General features: G+C 35.9%; 3 protein-coding genes across 6 annotated transcripts; 1 reads left to right on the forward strand and 2 right to left on the reverse strand.

The window, feature by feature from the left end:
• Positions 1–66: 66 nt before the first annotated feature.
• LOC106177585 (mortality factor 4-like protein 1) lies at positions 67–5,833 on the reverse strand. Its single transcript, XM_013560411.2, has 12 exons — positions 5,737–5,833; positions 5,291–5,337; positions 4,878–4,945; positions 4,260–4,346; positions 3,568–3,704; positions 3,147–3,226; positions 2,840–2,941; positions 2,541–2,629; positions 1,753–1,852; positions 1,435–1,504; positions 1,110–1,194; positions 67–896 (listed from the first exon to the last, which is right to left on the reverse strand). Exons 1-12 carry the CDS (start codon positions 5,762–5,764, stop codon positions 812–814), a joined length of 978 nt encoding a protein of 325 aa, XP_013415865.2. The 5' UTR covers positions 5,765–5,833; the 3' UTR covers positions 67–811.
• A 154-nt stretch (positions 5,834–5,987) lies between these two features.
• LOC106177583 (TELO2-interacting protein 2) lies at positions 5,988–8,528 on the forward strand. 3 transcript variants are annotated; one of them, XM_087010987.1, is made up of 2 exons: positions 5,988–7,116; positions 7,341–7,516. In XM_087010987.1, exons 1-2 carry the CDS (start codon positions 6,087–6,089, stop codon positions 7,352–7,354), a joined length of 1,044 nt encoding a protein of 347 aa, XP_086867113.1. In that variant the 5' UTR covers positions 5,988–6,086; the 3' UTR covers positions 7,355–7,516. The 3 variants fall into 3 exon arrangements, with proteins under 3 accessions (XP_086867113.1, XP_086867120.1, XP_013415863.2); XM_087010994.1 differs by having other exon boundaries at positions 7,277–7,419; XM_013560409.2 differs by having other exon boundaries at positions 5,988–8,528.
• Positions 8,429–20,157, reverse strand: LOC106177589 (acetylcholine receptor subunit alpha-like 1). 2 transcript variants are annotated; one of them, XM_013560418.2, is made up of 7 exons: positions 19,986–20,157; positions 14,013–14,158; positions 12,763–12,807; positions 11,040–11,149; positions 10,042–10,795; positions 9,434–9,637; positions 8,429–9,235 (listed from the first exon to the last, which is right to left on the reverse strand). In XM_013560418.2, exons 1-7 carry the CDS (start codon positions 20,038–20,040, stop codon positions 9,071–9,073), a joined length of 1,479 nt encoding a protein of 492 aa, XP_013415872.1. In that variant the 5' UTR covers positions 20,041–20,157; the 3' UTR covers positions 8,429–9,070. The 2 variants fall into 2 exon arrangements, with proteins under 2 accessions (XP_013415872.1, XP_086867130.1); XM_087011004.1 differs by lacking the exon at positions 11,040–11,149 and adding an exon at positions 11,378–11,487.
• Between the last annotated feature and the right edge of the window lies 1 nt (position 20,158).

Here is a 20,158-nt window from a genome sequence, read left to right on the forward strand (position 1 = left end):
GTCATGAAAACACCTTTGTGACTCCATCAGAACATTTTTCCATGCGATTAAAATTACTATTAGTGCTGAAAGTTGCTAAAGAGGTGCATTTTTGTATTTTATTTTAGAATAATGAAATACAGAAACGCTTCTTGAAATGCTGTAAAACCGTAATCTTACGAAGCATTTTACAATAAGTCACACTACGTACTTAAGCTGTTCAGTTTCCGTGTACAAAATACCTTTTATTTAAAAATACATATGCTTATTGAGTTCACAGTCAGCGCCTTCATATATCATGTACATATATAAGGCATGAGATACGATGCTTACAGATACGATGTCATACTAATGAAAGTTGACAATTTCTACATATTTGTCACAGTTCTCTCGACTAACACACCCAGTTTGGGGCCTTCACTGCCGTTCACCAGACTATTGAGCTGTCAGTGGATGAACACATATTAAAATGGTGACCTGTGTGGGAATACTTCTGCTGATTTTTTCTTTTAACCCATTCTAACCTGTGTCCACATTTCAGGCAAAATAATCTCTTAAAGAATCTTTAAACTGTACACTGCAGATGAAATCTTCCCAAAGATACTCTTGGTTCAAGTCACTTCATCAATACAAAGCATCAAATAAACCATGCCGACACTAACCAGGTTTTAATAGAAGGACCAACTAATTCAGCCTTTGTCCCCTAGGTGGTCAAGCATGTGGAAGGCCTGGCTGGGCACTGATGACCTTTCATGGACAGCCCCCATTATCTTTTACTTTAACATAGCATCAATTGTTATATTTTCTCCCTTCATTCAACAGGCATTCAGTTTCATATGGCTTTTCTGTGGTAGTCTGGAGGTGCTACGATATAGTCACTCAAACTAAACATAGTCCCTATGTTCTTCTGAAGGTATCTGAAATAAAATTCAGAGCATGTTTTTTACAAAAACATATCGCTATCTCACATTATCAAATTTTCAAAATATGTTTGCTTCCTTACTTTTTTTACCACCTTACAGAAAATATGAATACAGTCTAAACCATGTTATACTCATTTTAACAATGCAGAAGATGGATCACAGTATTCAGAGCCCCTTTCTGTAAGCTGTAACCATGTATTGACTCACTTTAGGAAATCCTGTAGATAATTAAGTAGAAGCTGGATACTCTTTTCATCCAGTGGAGTGTAAGCCAACATTTGTGGTAATTTAACTGAAACAAAATATTTGCATGATTTTCTGATCATACACACTTTTTGAGCCACATATATATTACTACATAACAGAAATGTATTGCTAAGTTTGGCTGTTGAAATTTTAAAAATAAAGAAAATATTGTTCTTGTGGCTGTTATAATTTTTAATATAAAAACAATATTGTTCTTGTAGGATAAATAGACAATTAAACAACATTACACAATTGCACTTCAATGTAAATATATGCAAACACTTACCAAACAACCTAAGCAAATGAATGGAGCCATACACTTGTGACATAGGGACATCTGGGTTCTCACTCAATATCTGCAATGCAGAAAGTTGTTGGTATATATAATAAGTAAGCAATAAGACCTCAATCAAATCATTCCTTGTCCACAAACATTTAATTTCAATATTTCTATTCAATGCAATACATAATGTCTATTACTTCAGAAGTACAATCAAATGAAGTAAAATGTGGTTACTACTTTGCTTGACATTATATATATTTGTGGTTTGGACCACAAGTCAGTTACTGATTCCATTTACATAAAATGAAGACATTTTCCTACCTCTCCATACTGTGGTCTTTCAAACTTGTACAATAATTGTGTTCCCAGCATAACATTGAAATACTCTCTGATACCCTGGGTCAACTCTATGATAGCATCTCTGCAAATATATATATATATATATATATATATATATATCAGACATGAAGAAAATTGCAGATGAATGCAAAAAATTACTGTGCATCTCCTTGGTAAACACAATGCGGCAATTTTTATTTTACACCAAAATAAAGTGAGTTCTGTGACGTTAGGCATCATGTCTTGAATGTGCTGTTAAACTCCATACTGGCTCCAAAAATCAAACAATGTTTGTATTTTCAGTATTTAAGCATTTCAGTATTTCAGGAACAATGTTAAGAGTACAGACACAGAGGATCATATTGGTGTTAAATAGATTTTTAAAAAATTTTCATGACATCCAAATTTCAAAAAAAAAAAAAAAAATTCTGGGAAAAGCAGTTGGATTGTGTATAGTGCATGAATGAATGAATAAGGTGAAACTGACATTAGAAACTGAAAGGGAATGGTTTCAAAAATGCACCAATTTCATAAAATATTTCATGCAATTGTTTGCTCCATATGTCTTAGAATAAATTACTCAAACAAATTCAAGTATTTTACATACAATATGACAAAATGAAATCTTCATATCTCATGAGCACTGGGACAAAACATTACCATATCTGTTACATTGGACTTTAAAATTCTCTTTTAACTAGACACAATTGTAATCCTTTTTTTACACAAAACTTATGACAATATCACGACTAGCAAAGGACTCAACTTACTTGTTGGGATTGCTTCCTTTTGAAGTTTTCTGCTTCATATATTCATCCAAAATTTTTTCAACAGTCATGTTAGCTGGCAGCTTCAGTAGCTTAAATGGTTTTTAAAATGGTAGAATAAACACACTGCAGGAATATTGTGAAAAACCTCTTAAGATGAAATTTTAATCCACTAAAAAAACTGCTGTTTGCACCACCCAATACTCACCAATGTACAATAAAAAGACATGCACTAAACAGTGTACACTTTGATAAAACCATCTGATATACTGGATAATTAACTTTGGTTTATCGTCATTTACCATTTTCTGTCTTGTAATCATATCCCAATCATCCACAAGCCAAGGCTTCAGCTCATCAGGGATTTTTAGCTTCACTTCAATCTTGGCCAGAAAAGACTCCTCCTAGGTAAAAAAAAAATTCATCCATACCTTTAAAAATTTGCAAAGCATTGTGTTAAACAATTCTTCAAATACTACAAGGGTGTTCCTTAAAAGATGTTACACAACTGTCTTCAATTAAAACAGAAATCATTAATTTGTCTTGTGATTTGGGGGAAAAAAATTAAAATAATGATTAATGGCCCAAAATGTGCAATATTTCACTCACAGATTCTACTGTGGGATCAACTCTTGCCCTCTTCTTCTTTGGTTGTTCTGAACTTCCTGTGGACTCTGCTATACTTGGAGCTACAATGGTGGAATAAATCTTTTTTGTAATGGAAATTTAAACATTTTTTCTACTAGCCCAATGCACAAAATTAAATAAATAAATAAATTAATTAATTAAATAAATAAATTTAAAAAAAATAAATAAATAACATAATTGCTTGTGCGTGCATGTCTGTGTGTGTGTGTGTGTGTGTGTGTGCACAATATGCTTGGGTGTGTGTGCGTATGTAATATTAAAAGTTAAAATCAATTGCAAGCTGAAAAACTGCTAGGCTAAGCCTGTGTTTTGCACCCTACTGGTATTAAAACAGAGAAAGCCTATTACATCACATGTCTTTGCTGTGACATCTTAACCTCACCTTTCTGTTTTGATGTTTGTTTGTCTGACTTTTCTGAAGATGGTGTAGAACACCTTTCCTTTTCTTTCTCCTTTTCCTGTTTTTTGGCTTTGGGGGGTGCTCCAACTCCTGTTGGTAGAATACCTTTCCTGTTTTTCCTAAGAAATAAGAAAATGTGAGTAAATATAATTTTCTTTCAATTGTAACAGAATAGCTTCCTAACTGAAATTAAACAATTCCATTTAAAGGCACATACGAACCAAGCATCAGTGGAGCGTGGGATCCCAGTAACACATGTAAACCACTTCTACTAGTTCCTTTATTTGACTCAAATAAATTCAACCTGCCAAGGGATAAACTGAATAGATAACTCGATCAGTCATAAAATAGCTTTAGACTGCTCCTTTCTTTAAATTTTTGGTCGGAAATTTAACCTACTTTCGTGACCTACTTTGCTGCCCCATTGACATACAGCATAGAATGCTAACAGAAAAATCTGTTCTAACATCATTTTCGGGTAAAATTAAACAATGCCTTTTGGTAATTATCTTAGTTATACTACTTGAAACTATATGCTGGCATTTAGTTGGTTTTTGTGACAAAAAATTGACTTTGTATGTATCTTTAAAATTCTTTTCACAGTGAAGTAACATGTTTTACATCACCAAGGGCACACAAGACATACCATTCAAATTGCAATGATATATACTTACGCATGAGCTTTCATTAACTCTTTCTGTTTTTGTAATCCACTTTCATTACACTTCACTACTCTGGACTCTGGTACCCATTCATCCCAACTATAAACAAAAAATGAAACTGTATGTACAATCAAAAAACTAGGCTTAGGCTGTATTCCCAGAGCTTTTAGATCATCTATCCCCGCAGGGAGTCTCACTAGATTACTGTCAGATAATCCGGCTTAAATGTCCGTCCCGCCTACTACAAGCTGTAAGAGGGTAATTAACTTTCGTGTCCGCTCGGCTGACAGCTATTTAGGGTGAACCCCCAGGGAGTTAGGTCGATCTAAAGTAGATCGATCTAATCTCTGGAAATGGGGTCTTAGGGTCTATCCACAGTATTGTCACCACCCCAGTAACAAAAAGGAAACTTATACCCGCTGTCACTTAAATACTTTTGAATTACATTCAAAATGTTTCAGGAAAGAATATTATGGAAAAATACAACAGAATGTCTCTTACAACAAACAACTATTACAAAACATTTAAACTCCAACTGAATATTAATTTTAACATTTATTCCTTTCACTTTTTCAAACTAACTGTGTACTACAGTTCATGCACAGTTGCATATTTGTTACGTCAACTTACTGTTTATTCCATCCATTATAATGAATAAAATATCTTGTCTGTTTATCTTTAACTTCAGTCTTCACAAGCTAAAAGAAAAACACGATATTAAAGATTTTATTTTTAAAAATCGAAAGTTTAATTACATAATAAAAGGATTAAAACACCCCTTAAACAATGAATAACGGGACTACCTAAATTGTGCAATACACCACAATACAGCGCAACACAGCGCAATACACTTGAAAAAACAAGTCAAGTCACAAGTAAACACATTGCGGCGTATTGCGTAATTTAGGCAGACCGATGAATAACTAAGCAAAACATCAACTAAACCACTGTCTGAGATACAAACTCAGCTTTTCAATTTGTAATTCCTCCTTCAACTATTTTTTTACCAGTCATTAAAATCTGAAATCATTCAGGTTACTCACCTTGGCTTCATAAAGAAGAGGTCCATGAAAGCACAGTATTTTTTCGCCTGGAAAATAGTTTTTGCTCAATTTCAAATTGTACACAAAAGCATGACGAATGAAAAATAAAATCAAATTTGATGGAGCATTCATGGGCAGTATGTCTGTGAATATCAGCTTTATTGTACAGAATACAAGAAAGTAAAAGTTATACGATTAACTGTTTTCAGTAACCAAAAAACCAATACTGTAAACACAAAATCACAACATCCCGCAATCTGATTCATTCACATCTCCCAGCCAAACAAAAACACACAATAAGGGAGTCCCGTCACATCGTGTTCGTTCTATATTTATACAAAAGACAAACATGAGATAACTTAACATACTTTTATTCACATGTTTAAACGCCCAATGAAATATATTCCCATAAATACGCACCGATAACACCCATAATTTTCACTTACCCTCCTGAAACTTGGGTTTCGGCGCCATGCTGAATGATGATTAGTTCCCTCAAAAGGTGAGGTGAAGGAATTTTGTATATCTTATTTTCATAATAAACAATCATACTATGCAATCATCACATAATCGTTATCAACAATATTATGTAGTTAAAGGGTCACACGGTAAACCTTTGATTCAATCTAAAATTATGAAAACACAAACGAAATTTAATTGTTGGAATCAGTCAAGAACTAGTCATATCATGTGACCGTTCAAAATGGCTGTCGTTCAAGACCACATGCGCAAGGAAACGTGCTTCAACAATTTAAGTCCATAGAATCAAAAGATTAACCGCCGTATAACCATTTTAATGCTATACATTTTAGAAGTAATCAGAACTTACAATATGGCTGATACAAGCAAGCAATTGGAGACACTGGTTAGTGAGTTATCCATTTTAGACGACGCCGGGGACTGTGTTGGATTAACTGGAAGCGTATCAGTTGCTAGATATCTGAACAGGATCTTGACGTTAAAATATTCGAAAATCCACGAATTTAACTCAGCTCTTAATAAACTGAAACGATTACTGCGTGAATTTGAAGGTGACTTAGACTGTGATAAGCAACTCTGCTGGGATTTCATAAATTACATTTGTGAACAATATTTGCGTCACGAATCGTTTGAACACGAAGTTTCCGAATTTGATTCGTCAGATTTTGAAGGACTACCAGAATGTGCAGCATTTGTTCTAGATGTGTGTAGTCTGATTATTGAGCGATTAAGAGAACATAGAAAGGACAATGTTACTAAGAGTGTAATGAAACATTGCAGACATACAGTAGTATCTGTGTGTGCAGCCAACTCTCAGCCTTTACCATGGACAAATGATATTAGTATAGATCTCGCAGGAAAAACACTGGAATACCTGTGTGCTATTTATGAATGCAGCAATACCACACAGTTGTTGCTAGGTGCATCAGAGTCTCAACAAACTGTGGTGAGGCAGGTACTTGGTCTTTTACAACCAAAGATGATGCGCAACTCCTGGAAGAACAATCCTATTTCTCAGCACATTTTACAGTGGTCTCTTATGCAGATTAAGTTCCCTCATTTGTCTGACTACTTGAATGTTGTGATCCCACCAGCTTTACTGTTCACAGATGACTATGTGCCAAGGAATAAAGTACTTGGGATTCAGTGTCTGCGTCACATTATTTGTAACACCACTAAAACTAGTCTAAGATTGCATTCAAGAGCAGAGGTGATATATGAGGCATTATACCATCAGCTTTATACTCATGATGTTGAAGTGATTGAAGCTTTACATCCAACTCTGCTCCAAATATTGGAGATTGTAGAAGTTTCTCCTAAGCAGGTGGATGCTGAAAGAGCCCTGGGTAAATATGATTGTGTTTTACAGCACATACTTAGAGATATGCTAGTAGAAGTCAAGATTGTCATAAGAAGAGCTCTTTCAAGTCACTTGCCAGCATACCTGCAAGCCATGGGAATAACAATTGTCCGTCACTTAAAGCAGTTGTTAAATGTCATCCACAGCTATTTAGATGCATATGATGGTCCAGCAGAGACTGCCCGGATTAACATTCTCATCATCCTCCAGGTCACAATAACTGAAGCATGGCCAAGAATATTGTATCATTGTGATGACATTCTCAAGAAACTGTTGACATTCATTTATGATGTGTCTGTCGACAAAACATTGACTCCACAAAATGTTAAAACACGTCTTCTGGAGGAAGCAGTGACATGTTTGAGGCTGTTGAAACAAGCATGCAAAGGCAGAGTTGAAGAGTTACTACAGTGTTTTAAAAATGATAACGTGAACGAAATCTGTTGGGACTGTATCAGAAGAGTGTTACAAGAATAGTATTCTAGCCATCATTTTGAGCATAAACTGCTTTTTAAATTAAATAAAATGCCTCGTTTGTAGTTAGAATTTTACCCGTTTCATCTGTATTTATCTGTATCAGATAAGAATATCTGCAGACAAATACAAAAAAGACAAAAATTTAAAGTTAGCGCTTCTTTGGAATCTTTAAAAAATACTCTGTTAAGTTTTGGTTTATTTACAAGAAGTTTTACAATTTATTGTGTTTAAACACTACTCCATCTTTTTACGTGTAGCGGCGATTGTCCCGTGATTGTGGGAGAAGCGGTCATTCTTCAGATATTCAAAGTTGATTACCGATCACATGTAGATGCTGCAACTTTTGTTTTTGTCTTGAATTTGCAATTTCTGTATTTTTGAATTTGCAACCATTTGTAGCTTTGATTGATGTTCAACGATAATGTAAAATATTTATCAAACCATATAGTGGAGCCAGATTGGACTTAACGCGTTTTTTCAACCTTTTTTCTCTGTTAACTACGCATTCCCCACTTTAAACTGATATTTGGATTTTATTTTACACTGACAATTTCTACACCTTAAGCGGACTTCTTTCTGCGATTTATGGTACAATAATGCGGATAATGAGGAACATTTAATATCTCTATAAGTTTTCTGCAGATCCTCCCGACTGTTATAATGGTTAGATAGGAGGCTTTTTCAAAACTCCCCCTTTCATCCAGAGCTAATGATAACGTATTATAATAGTGAACAAGCAGACAGAATAACCTTTTCGTGCGTAATAAACGTAGAAATGCGCATTTACGTATCACTCTGTTTATGCAAAACAACTTGATGTATTTGTAGTTTTTTTCACATTGGTGATAAATGTAATTTTATTACAGTGATAACATGTAACGTGAAAAGCAAAATAAAAATTAAAATAATATTTTGATATCAGCTAAAGATCGTTGTTGCTTTCTTCTGCTTAACTGGCACACATCTCAGGAACATGCCGGTGTGACGAAACTGAGGGTCTGTGTAACAGAGAGTCCGCCCTCCGTTTAGTTATAATGGGTTAGAATCTAGGGCGAGGCTCGCCTGTACAAATGAATGGGAAGCGGACTCTCTGTCATGGGGGACTCTCTGTCACGTTACACGGGTGCTATGATTACATACATGATGAGGTTTGAAACAGTTTGTTCCATCCATAGAATGTGGACAATGCACATCGTAGCTCAACACGTGGTTCCAGTATTGCCAAAATTTCAATTATTGTTCATCAACTAACATTTTCATGCAAAACCGTTATATGTCTGCCGCTACGAATTATCAAATGTAAACAAAGGAGGAATATTGCATTATGCATTTTTGTTTCGCACAACGTTGTTTTCTTTTTGTTTATGTACAGTATATACAACTTCACGTTCTAGAAGTACTAATTAGAAAATTTATCTAAAATTACTCTTCAGAAGAGCCGAAATTGTTGTTCTGTTCAAAGTCTATGAGTAGTCGTCGTTGTATGCTATATTAAGCGGGCGTCGGCCATCATACATAGTTGGTGCTTGCAATATGATACCAAGAGTTCCAACCAGGCAGGCGAGAGAAAATATCCACAGGAACAATCTATCCAAAACCATAGCGACGAATTTCCAGTCCTCTTCCACCTACAGCGATATGAAAAATGTGTTTTCAAATAAATAAATAAATAAATTGAAACAAAAAATTGGTTCCGAACTACATTTTGTCTACTGCTAAATTTTACTATTAAATTAATTTAAAAAATACTTCCTGTGCAACAAGACCGCTGCTAATTTTCACATTTCGACTCTTAGTGCACTAATTCTAGTGTTTAAAAGACATACGTTATGTTGTTGATCTTCTGACTTCAAGTGATCTGCAATGAATTTGACGCCCTTGAGAGCTCGTTGTATTGGCCACGGGTACTTCGCTGACATCGTGTCAGAGTCTTCTATCAGTGGGTCATTGGCGTTACTGGGCAGATTATCGTAGGCGTCTGCGGTGTAGGGACTTCTTACGTCTACGCCATTCGCAGTGCTTACTGAGGCCTGTGCAGAAATACATTATGGCATCATTGGAAAAACGCACAAGTTACAGATTATTGCCTTTGGTATCTTAGTTTGGTGAGTGCGTTATTTCATATACATGTACACCCTAAAGCATTACATACATAAATAAGTGCGTATTGATGAAGTTTAGCTAGAATCCTAGAGTTAAGTGAATACATTCTATAGTACGTGGATCACTGTAAAATTATAGTGTAAAGATTTAGTGTGGTTTAATAGGTGGTTCCATCTAATTACATTAACATATTGATATCGAATTGTCAATATTTTTTAAAAAATACATGTTTCAACGTTATCTTGGCAGGTTACGTTAACCTGGCAGAAAAAATGCGTTTTGAATTCGACTACATGGAAATTGTTCTTATAAAAAAATTGCATTCCTTTACCCCTTTTTCATTCTCTTGTTTTGGTCTTCTCATCAGAAGTAGACGAGGCAAGATGGACAGGAACACTTTCTTCACCCAAGGAGACATTTTGTGAGTGGCAGGGGACCGGAAGTGGACGTTCAGAACCATCACTGTCACTATGATACTTAACGACACAAGGATCATCGTGAAAAGCAGATACTTCCCGATTAGTGGGATCACCAGAGACGTCGGGGGAATCAAGTCTGCCAACAGCAAGAAGAACACAGTCAAAGACAGCAAAATGGAAATACAAAGTGTGATTTTCTCTCCACTGTGTGATGGCAGATAAAATGTTAACACTGTGAGGAATGATATGGCCACACAGGGTATGATCAGATTGACAGTATAGAAGAGAGTCTTCCTGCGAATTGTTATATTGTAGGTAATAGATGGATAAGGTTCAGGGCAACATGAATAATATTTAGTGTTTCTAGAAAACGGTACGTCCATCAAATCCCACTCAACGCTTCTTGAGTAAGCAGATACGTCAATGCCATTTTCGACCCGAACATCGTCTTTTATGTCAGGATGCTCTCGGTGTTTTAAATCCACTTGAAACCCATCATATGTCCAAGAACTGAATTTCAGATGACAGTTTTGTTCATCAAATGGGAAGAACTCGACGTTTATAGGACAGTAACTTTTATAGATGGCTGGTGGCTCCCATTTGACACGCCCATGGCTGTACACCGTGGCTTTGGTCATTGTCGTTATCTGGTAATTACCGTCCGCACTGAAAATTAAATGGTGATTATTCAGAAAAAACTGACATAGGAATTTTATTTTAATCAGCTGTACAAGTAAAATATTACACACATCTTTACGGCGATTATGTAAAATTGCTACGGTGTTCAAATAAATATATGTAAAACAGAAACATCATATGACAGCCTGTGTTTTTGTGATCAGTTTTTATTTGCTGTAACGTGCATTGTAAGGTGAAAGCGAATGAAAAAGCTCTAGTGATTATAACTCACTTATTATACAGCACAATGTCGGGTTTCCAAATATCATCAACAGGCACGAATAGTTTTTGAACTCCTCCATATTTGGTAGGTCTCCAGCGCAGACTGGTATCATTCCATTCCTGATCAATAACGTTGTAAAACTAGTGAAAATGCGGTTCACTCCTAGTGTGTTAGTTGAGAGTAAAAAATTGTGCAACAGACACAATCACAGAAGCAAAAGCAGCACAGCTAACTTACCATGAGCAGCCCCAAGTACGAACAGTTTTGCCTATATAACATATAAGCAAAGGCCTCACTGCAAACATCTAATATGGACCTCTAAAACAAACCGAACTGTTTTTACTTACTTGTTGTAAAGAACTATATCTGGTAGCCAAATATAATTTGAAGGCACCAAAAGGTTGTCTATTCCTCCATAGTCTCTCTCGTCCCATACTAGATTATTGTCTATCCATTCCTGGTAGCAGAAATGTTAGTAAAACGCATGCATTACGTACGAGTATGGTATTCTGAGGTTTTTCGTCTAAACTAGCTGGCGTACATTTCATTCCAATGACGACACAAATCCTCGTCAAACAATCAAACAACACAACGAAAAGAAATAATTGGTTCACACCGTCGCTAATTTCAGTTTCCAGGCCTGCTTACGCATGGCAGCGCTGATGTACGAAACTAAAAGGTTACGGTTATTTGTAGAAGAAGGAACACAGAGTACTGCAACTCTGGTTGTTTCTTAATCTCTTAACAAATTATCGAAGAAAAGACATCAGAATACCATATTTGCCATGCAACAGAGACTACATTGCGCACAAAAAGTTGAATATAACAGACATAAGTTGCCATGCAGGTAAATCTGAATTAAAATGTTGCAGGGTAGTTCTCTAGACTATTCTAAGGCAATTGTTACTGCATGCACTTGAAGTCTCTCACAAAATATGGCCAAAATACTCCCCACCCCCAACACAAATACGTTTGGGGTAGATCTAGACTACTGTACACACAGTAAGAATAGCTTTTTATGATAACTGGGTTAAAAGCGCTATCCTGATTACGTTATTCTCAATAGATGGAGCATAATACTAAGCGGGCATATATTTGACTACAGACTGAAAAATGACTCATGTAGGTGGAGAAGTTCTAAAATAGGAAAGTAATAAAGACAAGGACATCGAATCAATTTCGCATTTAAAAATTTGCTTTTTATTACACCTCCGTTCAAATAATAAAAAAATTCCATTTTATGAATTTTGGTGATGCCTGAGTATACCGTATAATTCTAAGGTTGCATATACCCGCAATATACTCTATGTGAAGACCAGCATATTTCCACGTCACCGACATTAATTATTCGTCATAAAATTTTAACAGAAAATTAAGGATGGGATTTTTCTGGTGACATACACACTAGTGTTGGACCAAACATGGCAACGGCAACCGGTACGAATTATTCAGTATCAAAGCTAAGTCTTACCAAATAAAAGCACAGCATTTCAGTTACAACATTCACATGAACCAAAACAAAACCGAAATTGCAAAAGGAAGTAATACAATGTTCAACATCAGCAAACAGTCTTAAACTAGCAGTAGTGTACTGTTTATCCATTATTTATCCTCTATGTAGTGCGCAGATGTATCTCAAATGTCCTATAACAAAAACAGTAGCTTATTTACACAGGCTAAACATATAGACACAACTTGGTTGCATTATTCAACTGAATAAGCAGATACTTACGTGCAACAACCAAACGTTAACTGTCATTATCTGGTTTTTTTCATCCTAAAATAAAATGTATATACGTCTCATTCATAAGCTAAATCATGTTTGGAGATATAGTCTGTGCACAATATTACACCTTATCAACAATGTTTATCTAGTACCATAATTAAAAATCTAATTTAAAATATAATTTCTTTTTTCTTTAGAGGAGGGGGACAAGTTATAGAAGCCTCCGAGTGTTTTGATGGATAATCTTTCGTTTTTGGGCATATCGTTTTAATTAGTATCACATTCTGGTTTTGTTTATGGTGTGTTTTAACACTATTCAAAATAGTTTTCTTTGAATATAATATTCAAATTGAATGTATACGGCGGCATTTACGACCACTTCATAACGTACTAGTACGCATACACTGTGCGCCTTACATGCCTTGTAGGTGCTTTTCAGTGGTATGCGCCTAGCCACTTCACTTCATTATGGCAAAAAAATCAATCCCCTCGATTTCTCAAAGCCAAACATGTAATTGTAAATTATGGAGCACGGGTCAACTATCAAACAATCCTCAGTGGTCTAGAAAATTCAATTTTGGGGCAATTAATCGGGAAATTCGAGGCGCTTCAATTTCTTGAGAAACTTATTACATATAAATCTAAATCGAAAAGATATGGATCAGGAGCATTTGGACGAAAACAACATTATCTGTGCTTCTGAAGTTCCATTACTTATCCCCTCAGATTAGCGATAATGTTTCGTGATTTGTCTGCATTACAAAATTCCAACACCATTGCCTTATTTCAAAATACATAAAAAATTCAATATGAAGAAAAAATCTGAAAACAACAATGATAATAGTTAAAATGATCAATTAAACTAAGAAATCATGAATGCAGCACTGCACATACATGTGTTGCTATAAAACCACATTAGTTAACATGTTGTTGCTGGATTATCATGAGCTGCTACGGACTTGGCTTAACACACAGTTGCATGCTCACCTGAATAAATAATTACAGATTAAGCGACTGCCAGTATACACAGTTATGTGATTTTTGCACAGCATACGTGATGCTGGCGGCTCACTGTTTTCACTTGATCACGTGCACAGTCTGAACCAGAGAGCTGTTGTCTCGTTATAATTGAGATTATCGGAAACATGGAAGAGGAGGTGAGAAGGGATATTTTTTAGCAAACGGACTGTAAAACTACATGTTTGCCACTTGAGAAAAATTAATCATTCTTTTTTTTTCATTTTCACAACACGTACCACATCTATGAGCTGAGTTAGCTTCAATCCCAGTTTGACCGTCAGTTTGTCCGTGTTGTTGCCTACTGGACGGATGAGTTTATTGTACTTTCGTTTTTTGAACAAATCATCGTACAGCCTACGGGCATCAGGGTTGCCTTCCAGTTCTGGAAAAAAAAAGAAACTGCTCAGTTTCTACAAGTACAAAAAAATTTATTTGCTCTGCTTGAAAACCCCAATTTATCAATCAACTGTCTGTCTGTATTAATTCTATATATATATATTTTTTTTCTTTCTAATCATTTTTTCGTTTTTGAAATCTTAGCTTTTTGTTGAACTGTCCAAAGCGATTCCATGAGCAAAAGAAGAGACTTCAAAGACGGCTTTACATATTAGTTGTATTAGTGTATCAACTTCCCGGACATCTGTCTCTAAAGTTTTTTTTCTATGGTTACAAATAAAACCAGCATTTCCGTTAATAAGATCATACTCAGTCATGAATCAAAAACTAATCAATTCTACCTCGCCCGGGAGATCGTTGAAGGTAATTTAAAGTATTTTTCATTCATCATGAGGTGTGCTTTATACAACAGAAAATAATTAAGACTAGAACTGGGTTAGAATGGCATCAAATGAGAGCCGGTTGAAAGGCATGTTCCATGCAAACACAGTTCCAGCACGTTAACCCGAGATTGGGTTGAGGCGAAATACTATTATATCCAGAATGCTCGGCTCTTTAATTTGACTTAATGGTTTACAAATGTTCATAATGATAGAGGTCATTGGTGTAGAAAGTTACGTCAGATTCGTAATAAATTAATTGCATTTAGCATCGCTAGAGTAAACGAGATCACCATATCCCCTGGTGACTATACAGACCTATCACTGATACACCATGGGGCGCAGTGGACGTTAAGATAGTTGTATGCAGATCGATGGTTGATGAACGTTCTTGTTACAACAGATTTGCCTGGTAGCAAAATTTCTCTGTCAAATTTATTAATTGAATCAACACTCGCTCATAACACACGTCGTGTCCAAATAAACCGTATCAAACCCCGATTCACTTCTGCCAAACTTATTTAAAGTCCTTGATTGATTCAAAATAAATCAACACTTGTAAACAAATGTCACTGGAAATTATTCACTTATGCAAAATCGGCAAATCGGCTTGAAGGCACTAGATGAATAAACATAGAAATAACGTTTATATATGTATATTTGTTTATATTATTAAATTTAACAGCTATCTCAGTTTACACGCTATGAAATTTTCGGACGGGTCGGGGGGGGAGGGTGTTTTGGTCGAGATCGGCAGCGTGGATGAGAAGGAACTTTTCTCTTTGCAACCATGTGAGGTATCCAAAATCTTGGTGAGAGCTGCCACATTTAAAAAGCAACTGAAATGTTGTAAAGAACTAGAGATATAGAAAACTGCCAATGAATATCCAGGACCTTTGAAGATACTGCTGGTGCGTGACACGTCCGACAGAGCATCACAGAAATACTTTCACGGGAATACAAGAAGCAAGAATGACAAAATATGTCGTTTTTGTTGGTGGCTTTTAAGATGACATGTTCTGATAAATAAGTGATCGAAGATCATGAGGTTGTGCATTAAAACTGAAAAGAAACCAAGATGAATATGTAAAATGACATTCGATTTAGCGACTGCTTAACAAAAGACTAGCTACACTATGGAGTATAAACCTGAAGCAATGGATGGGTTTGTCTGATAAAAGTTAAAAGATAACATGGGAAGGAGTGATAAATTGTCAGTATTGCTTTAAAGAAATGTGAAAATCTGCGGATCAATGACCCTTGCAATTTTTTTCTTTTTTGGACAATCGGTGATATTGAATATTTCCAAGCATAGAATCTGGGTGGTCGATTCCTCTTCTTGAGGTTGATGGCTGTGAATCGTAGCAACTGTTGTCGAGATAAGATTTCCATACAAATGGATGGTATGAAATATTAACTGAAAATAAAGAAAACGGCGCAAGTTCTTTACAAAATCGACAAATTGGCTTGAAGGCAATCGCGCGTAATATTGAAAATATCAGGATCAGTTACGATTAGTTCTGAGTAAAGTTTATTGTTTAACTAATGAGGGATGGAGGTCGAATTATTTTGTATATAAGATGTTGGCAGAATATTGTATACTGTAAACATCTAAGCATAAAACGTTAAAAAATCACTGCAAAACAGACTGATTCTGTTCAGTAACTGGACACCAATTTGGAAACGGAGGAATTATATGACATTCCATGCATCATTAACCGCGGTCATTATTAGCACGAACGCCGACTTTGTTTTTTCTTCAAGGCAAGGTCTCCACTTCCTACAGCAATATAATGCTATTTAGAATATTGGTTACATTGTTTCTCTTTGAACACATCATGCTATCAATTAATCGTTTGTGTGATAAATGACATTAAATGCATTTCGTTTCCTCAACGCCCTGTTACGACTTCAATGCACTCTATAATAACAAACCTACCGTCAATCGTCAACATATATTGTATGCACTGTCCGATTTTGAAATTAGATTTATGCTTTATTTGTTATTTTCTAACTTGCTACCTACAATTAGAAAACAAACTCCGTGGCCGGAGTATAAGTATATAGAAAGTAGACACATTCTGCAAAAGAGGTTGGTGTAGTATTCTCGAGATAAGATGCTATTTTATATACATAAGTTCCCATGGAAATAGCAACCGATATCATTGGAAGAAAATGGTAATATGCTGTACATACTGTACAAAGGCAGAGCACTTACCTGAAGGGATCTAAAGATAGAGCTACTGACGTATTGGGGATGATTTACCATTTGTTTGGAGAAATCAAAAAGGTATCTACTTGTTTGGGTTATCTTGTAGACACAAGTAATAAACCACTTCTGAAAATTATACGATGTGACTCCAGCTTTTGATGTTTGTCTTCGGCAGATATTATCAAGGAAACCGTTTGAGGTCCATAACCTATACTAGGACTACTTTTCTGCAAGAAACATAGGTCATTTGAGAAGGGATTTACCTGCAATGCCTTAAGCTGTGTGCGATACAACTAAGAACAGTTTGTAAACATAATCTTTTAAGAACATGTTAAAATATCATTTTACAGTACTACTTGTACTATTCCTAGGTACCTTTAAATGGCAGTCCATATAGGGACAGGCCACTGTTGCTCAATACTGGAGCAATTACAGTTTTCGGCATCAAATGTAGAAACTTTTTGTTTACAAGCACATTTCGTTATAAGCGACTTTCGAGTTTGGGTTTGTGGGCAGACAAACAAAGAAAACTGTTCATAACGAGATGGTTAAGACTTACGGCAAAAGAAATTAATCTAGACCTTTATACATAAAAGTATATATTCACACCCATTTTGCTCAATAAAAGTTATGAGTAAGTTGTGCATATTCTATCCAGTTCGTAGCCAGGATGTAAGGTAAAACGTTTATCTTCCGACAATACCTGGCCGGTCCCACTGTAGAATGACCATGTATATGTTTTCCCATTGATTACTACCAGAAACCACTACATGTTATTTATAAGATGAGAGAAAGGTTAGGACAAATGGTCATGATTGTGGCATACATCACTTGACATATCGCATTCAATGTTCTAATCTCAAGATACCAATAACTCCTCCACATATACATGTATAACATATGCCTTATACCTTTTTGCAACTCTTCAATTACAGGCGAATTGGCCACCTGTGAGTCAAGGATTTCTGGTAAAAAAGAAGGAGGCATTTATTATCATACAAGAGCCAAACCTCGTGGTATTTAGGCATTTTAGCTATTGCTATATTGAACATATAACCAGAGCACTGTGATGAAAAGGGCCCCTGTGCCCCTAGACTGGCCAATGGATGAACCATACAGGCGGCTAAAACCCCACTTACCAAAAAGCGGGTTTTTGTAATAAATTAAAGGCAAACAAGAATCTTTACTAATCAAGTCCAGGACTTAATAAGTGGTATGGAGACGTAGATTCTGTAGGAAACACGTGTGTTTGTAGTGAACCATTAATAAACTCTCAATAAAGTAATTGAAAACAACAATGACATTGTTCAGGCTGGTGAGATCCGATTTCTCTGCAGAGATTTCTTTACCTCCTTTAACATTACGTTTCATTTACCTAGTGCCATTCATTAAATATAGTACACATAACACGAAGAATACATCCGGAGGAATATGATGTACTTCAATTGTTAACGAAGGTACAATTCTTATTCAATAACAGACCCATCTGTAGCGTAACAGAAGATAAATATTATGGTTGCAAATGGATGGCACACCGTTTGCCGGGCTATATCAATACCAGATGAACAAGGCCATATCGATTCAATTCATATTTTTGTTCAAAATCTAAATAATTTACAGAGAGAATTTATCTAGATTTATATCTGTGAGAATCAAATGCCGCGTAAGAGAATGACGCTCCCTTCATTGCTGGGAATATAGGAAATCAATTTTAATGTAGAATCCAAGCTTTCTCTTCCTGATTCTTCAACACAGACTGACAGGAGAGTCAATCATATTGGCACTGGGGGAAATCCGTGGCAGCGGAAAAGGAGGAATTTGAAAAAAAAAACGAAGTTAGAACCAGAGTATTTCAAAAGTGTGTGAGTCAAAATTCTGACAGCCGGTCGTGATATAGAAATTCTTTTAACAAGCGTGTTGTTTGCAGTTCTCTGGTTTTTATTGGTCGCACACCGTGATACGTGCTAACGAAGAACAATTTATTTGTGTTTTATTACAAATAAGAGTAGGCCGATTATGCTTCCTACGGGCCATTACTGTTAGATCATTAGCAGAGAACAGGACACTCACGCTCCATTAACTACAAATCAATAACAGCAGGATAGGGACTCAGCAGTATGGCTACCATCGATATTTCTTAACATCCATACTAGATATTTACCCTGTTTTCATAAACAGCAAAGAGTGAATAAATACCATTTGTGAAAAAAAATGTATGACAAATAGTTCGCATGACAGAGCTTTGTGCTTAATATTCCCAGTCAATAATGAGGGACCAGGCGCAAGAAATCTGATAAATATCTCGTTTCAAATATGGGCGAATTTATGTCTCCCCGGTGAAATAAAACACGTAATATTAAATTACATGTAAATCTTAATCTGTACAGTGAAACCGTGGGGAGAAAGAGAACGAGATATGCTGCGATTTTATTAACAATTCAATGCTTTCACGGAAAGTATTATATCCCCGAATATGACTTTGTTTAGAGGCCCTTTTGAGAGTAAGTCGCCCATAAGTTTGCGGCGGGTACTGAATTGTTTGTATGAATACCCGCGATGCTTTTGTTTGCAGTTTGCAATACTCGTGTTTACTCCTGATGTTTACGCACATTAAGCAGTGAAAGCAACTTTTTGCGGCAGTCTCACTCGGGCAGAAATGTAAAATTTCCGTAGATTAAAACCCTGTGTCTGAGAAACACATTTCACTCCGCCTTCTCAACGGCGCCCTAAGTGGAAACAATTAACAGCTTTCGACGCAAGTGCTTTATTTTCACGTATTATTCCGGTTGAGCTGTTGTTTGGTGTTTTGGTTTACATTTACCAGTATTGCACACTGTTTATATATGAACTCAAAACAAACAAAGGATCGGCAATAAAAAGTAAATATGAAATTCGAGAGAGCTAAATCTATCGTTAAAGTCTGTGTCACTTGTCAAGTTATGATCAGCGCCCTTCATCAGTAAAAAAGAGTACAAATCCAAAATACAAACAGTCGAAGACTGTTGGCAGAGCACTTAGGAGGCTCACAAATTGAAACATGTAGAATTTCTGGAATAATTTACAGCCGAATTTACGAATGATAGTTCCCGCCCACCCCGTGGCATTAATCAAAAGTAAAAAGAAAAACATTCTTAACCGAAGCAACTGCTGTCATCGATTTGTCGTTAGTCATGACAAGAGAAACAGAGGCTGAACTAGAAGGAAAACATAGATTCACTCACCTTGAAAATACAACACAGCGAACAAGCCGACCAAAAGCAAATATGATTGCTTCATTTTACAGGACGTCCTTTCTGTACAACTAACTGTATCACCAATATTTTCAGCTCTCCTCGCGTGAATAACGATCACCAAATTCTTGTATCAAATTCAAAACTGATAATCAAACGTTGCA

The sequence above is a fragment of the Lingula anatina genome, chromosome 1 (genome assembly GCF_051362555.1).
Source record: "Lingula anatina isolate TDL-2025a chromosome 1, LinAna3.0, whole genome shotgun sequence".
Classification (NCBI taxonomy): Eukaryota; Metazoa; Brachiopoda; class Lingulata; order Lingulida; family Lingulidae; genus Lingula; species Lingula anatina.

What these genes read in the sequence shown, in the direction of transcription:
- LOC106177583 (XM_013560409.2), top strand. Translation starts at nt 6,087, where the DNA reads ATGCTATACATTTTAGAAGTAATCAGAACTTACAATATGGCTGATACA.
- LOC106177589 (XM_013560418.2), bottom strand. Translation starts at nt 20,040, where the DNA reads ATGAAGCAATCATATTTGCTTTTGGTCGGCTTGTTCGCTGTGTTGTAT. An exon ending in CGCTGTGTTGTATTTTCAAG is followed by an intron (nt 14,159 to 19,985) that starts GTGAGTGAATCT and finishes TTTTTTTTCCAG; the next exon opens with AACTGGAAGGCAACCCTGAT. An exon ending in GACATTGTGCTGTATAATAA is followed by an intron (nt 10,796 to 11,039) that starts GTGAGTTATAAT and finishes TTTAATTTTCAG; the next exon opens with TGCGGACGGTAATTACCAGA.
- LOC106177585 (XM_013560411.2), bottom strand. Translation starts at nt 5,764, where the DNA reads ATGGCGCCGAAACCCAAGTTTCAGGAGG. An exon ending in AAAGACCACAGTATGGAGAG is followed by an intron (nt 1,505 to 1,752) that starts GTAGGAAAATGT and finishes TCTGCATTGCAG; the next exon opens with ATATTGAGTGAGAACCCAGA. An exon ending in TATCTACAGGATTTCCTAAA is followed by an intron (nt 897 to 1,109) that starts GTGAGTCAATAC and finishes ATTTTATTTCAG; the next exon opens with ATACCTTCAGAAGAACATAG.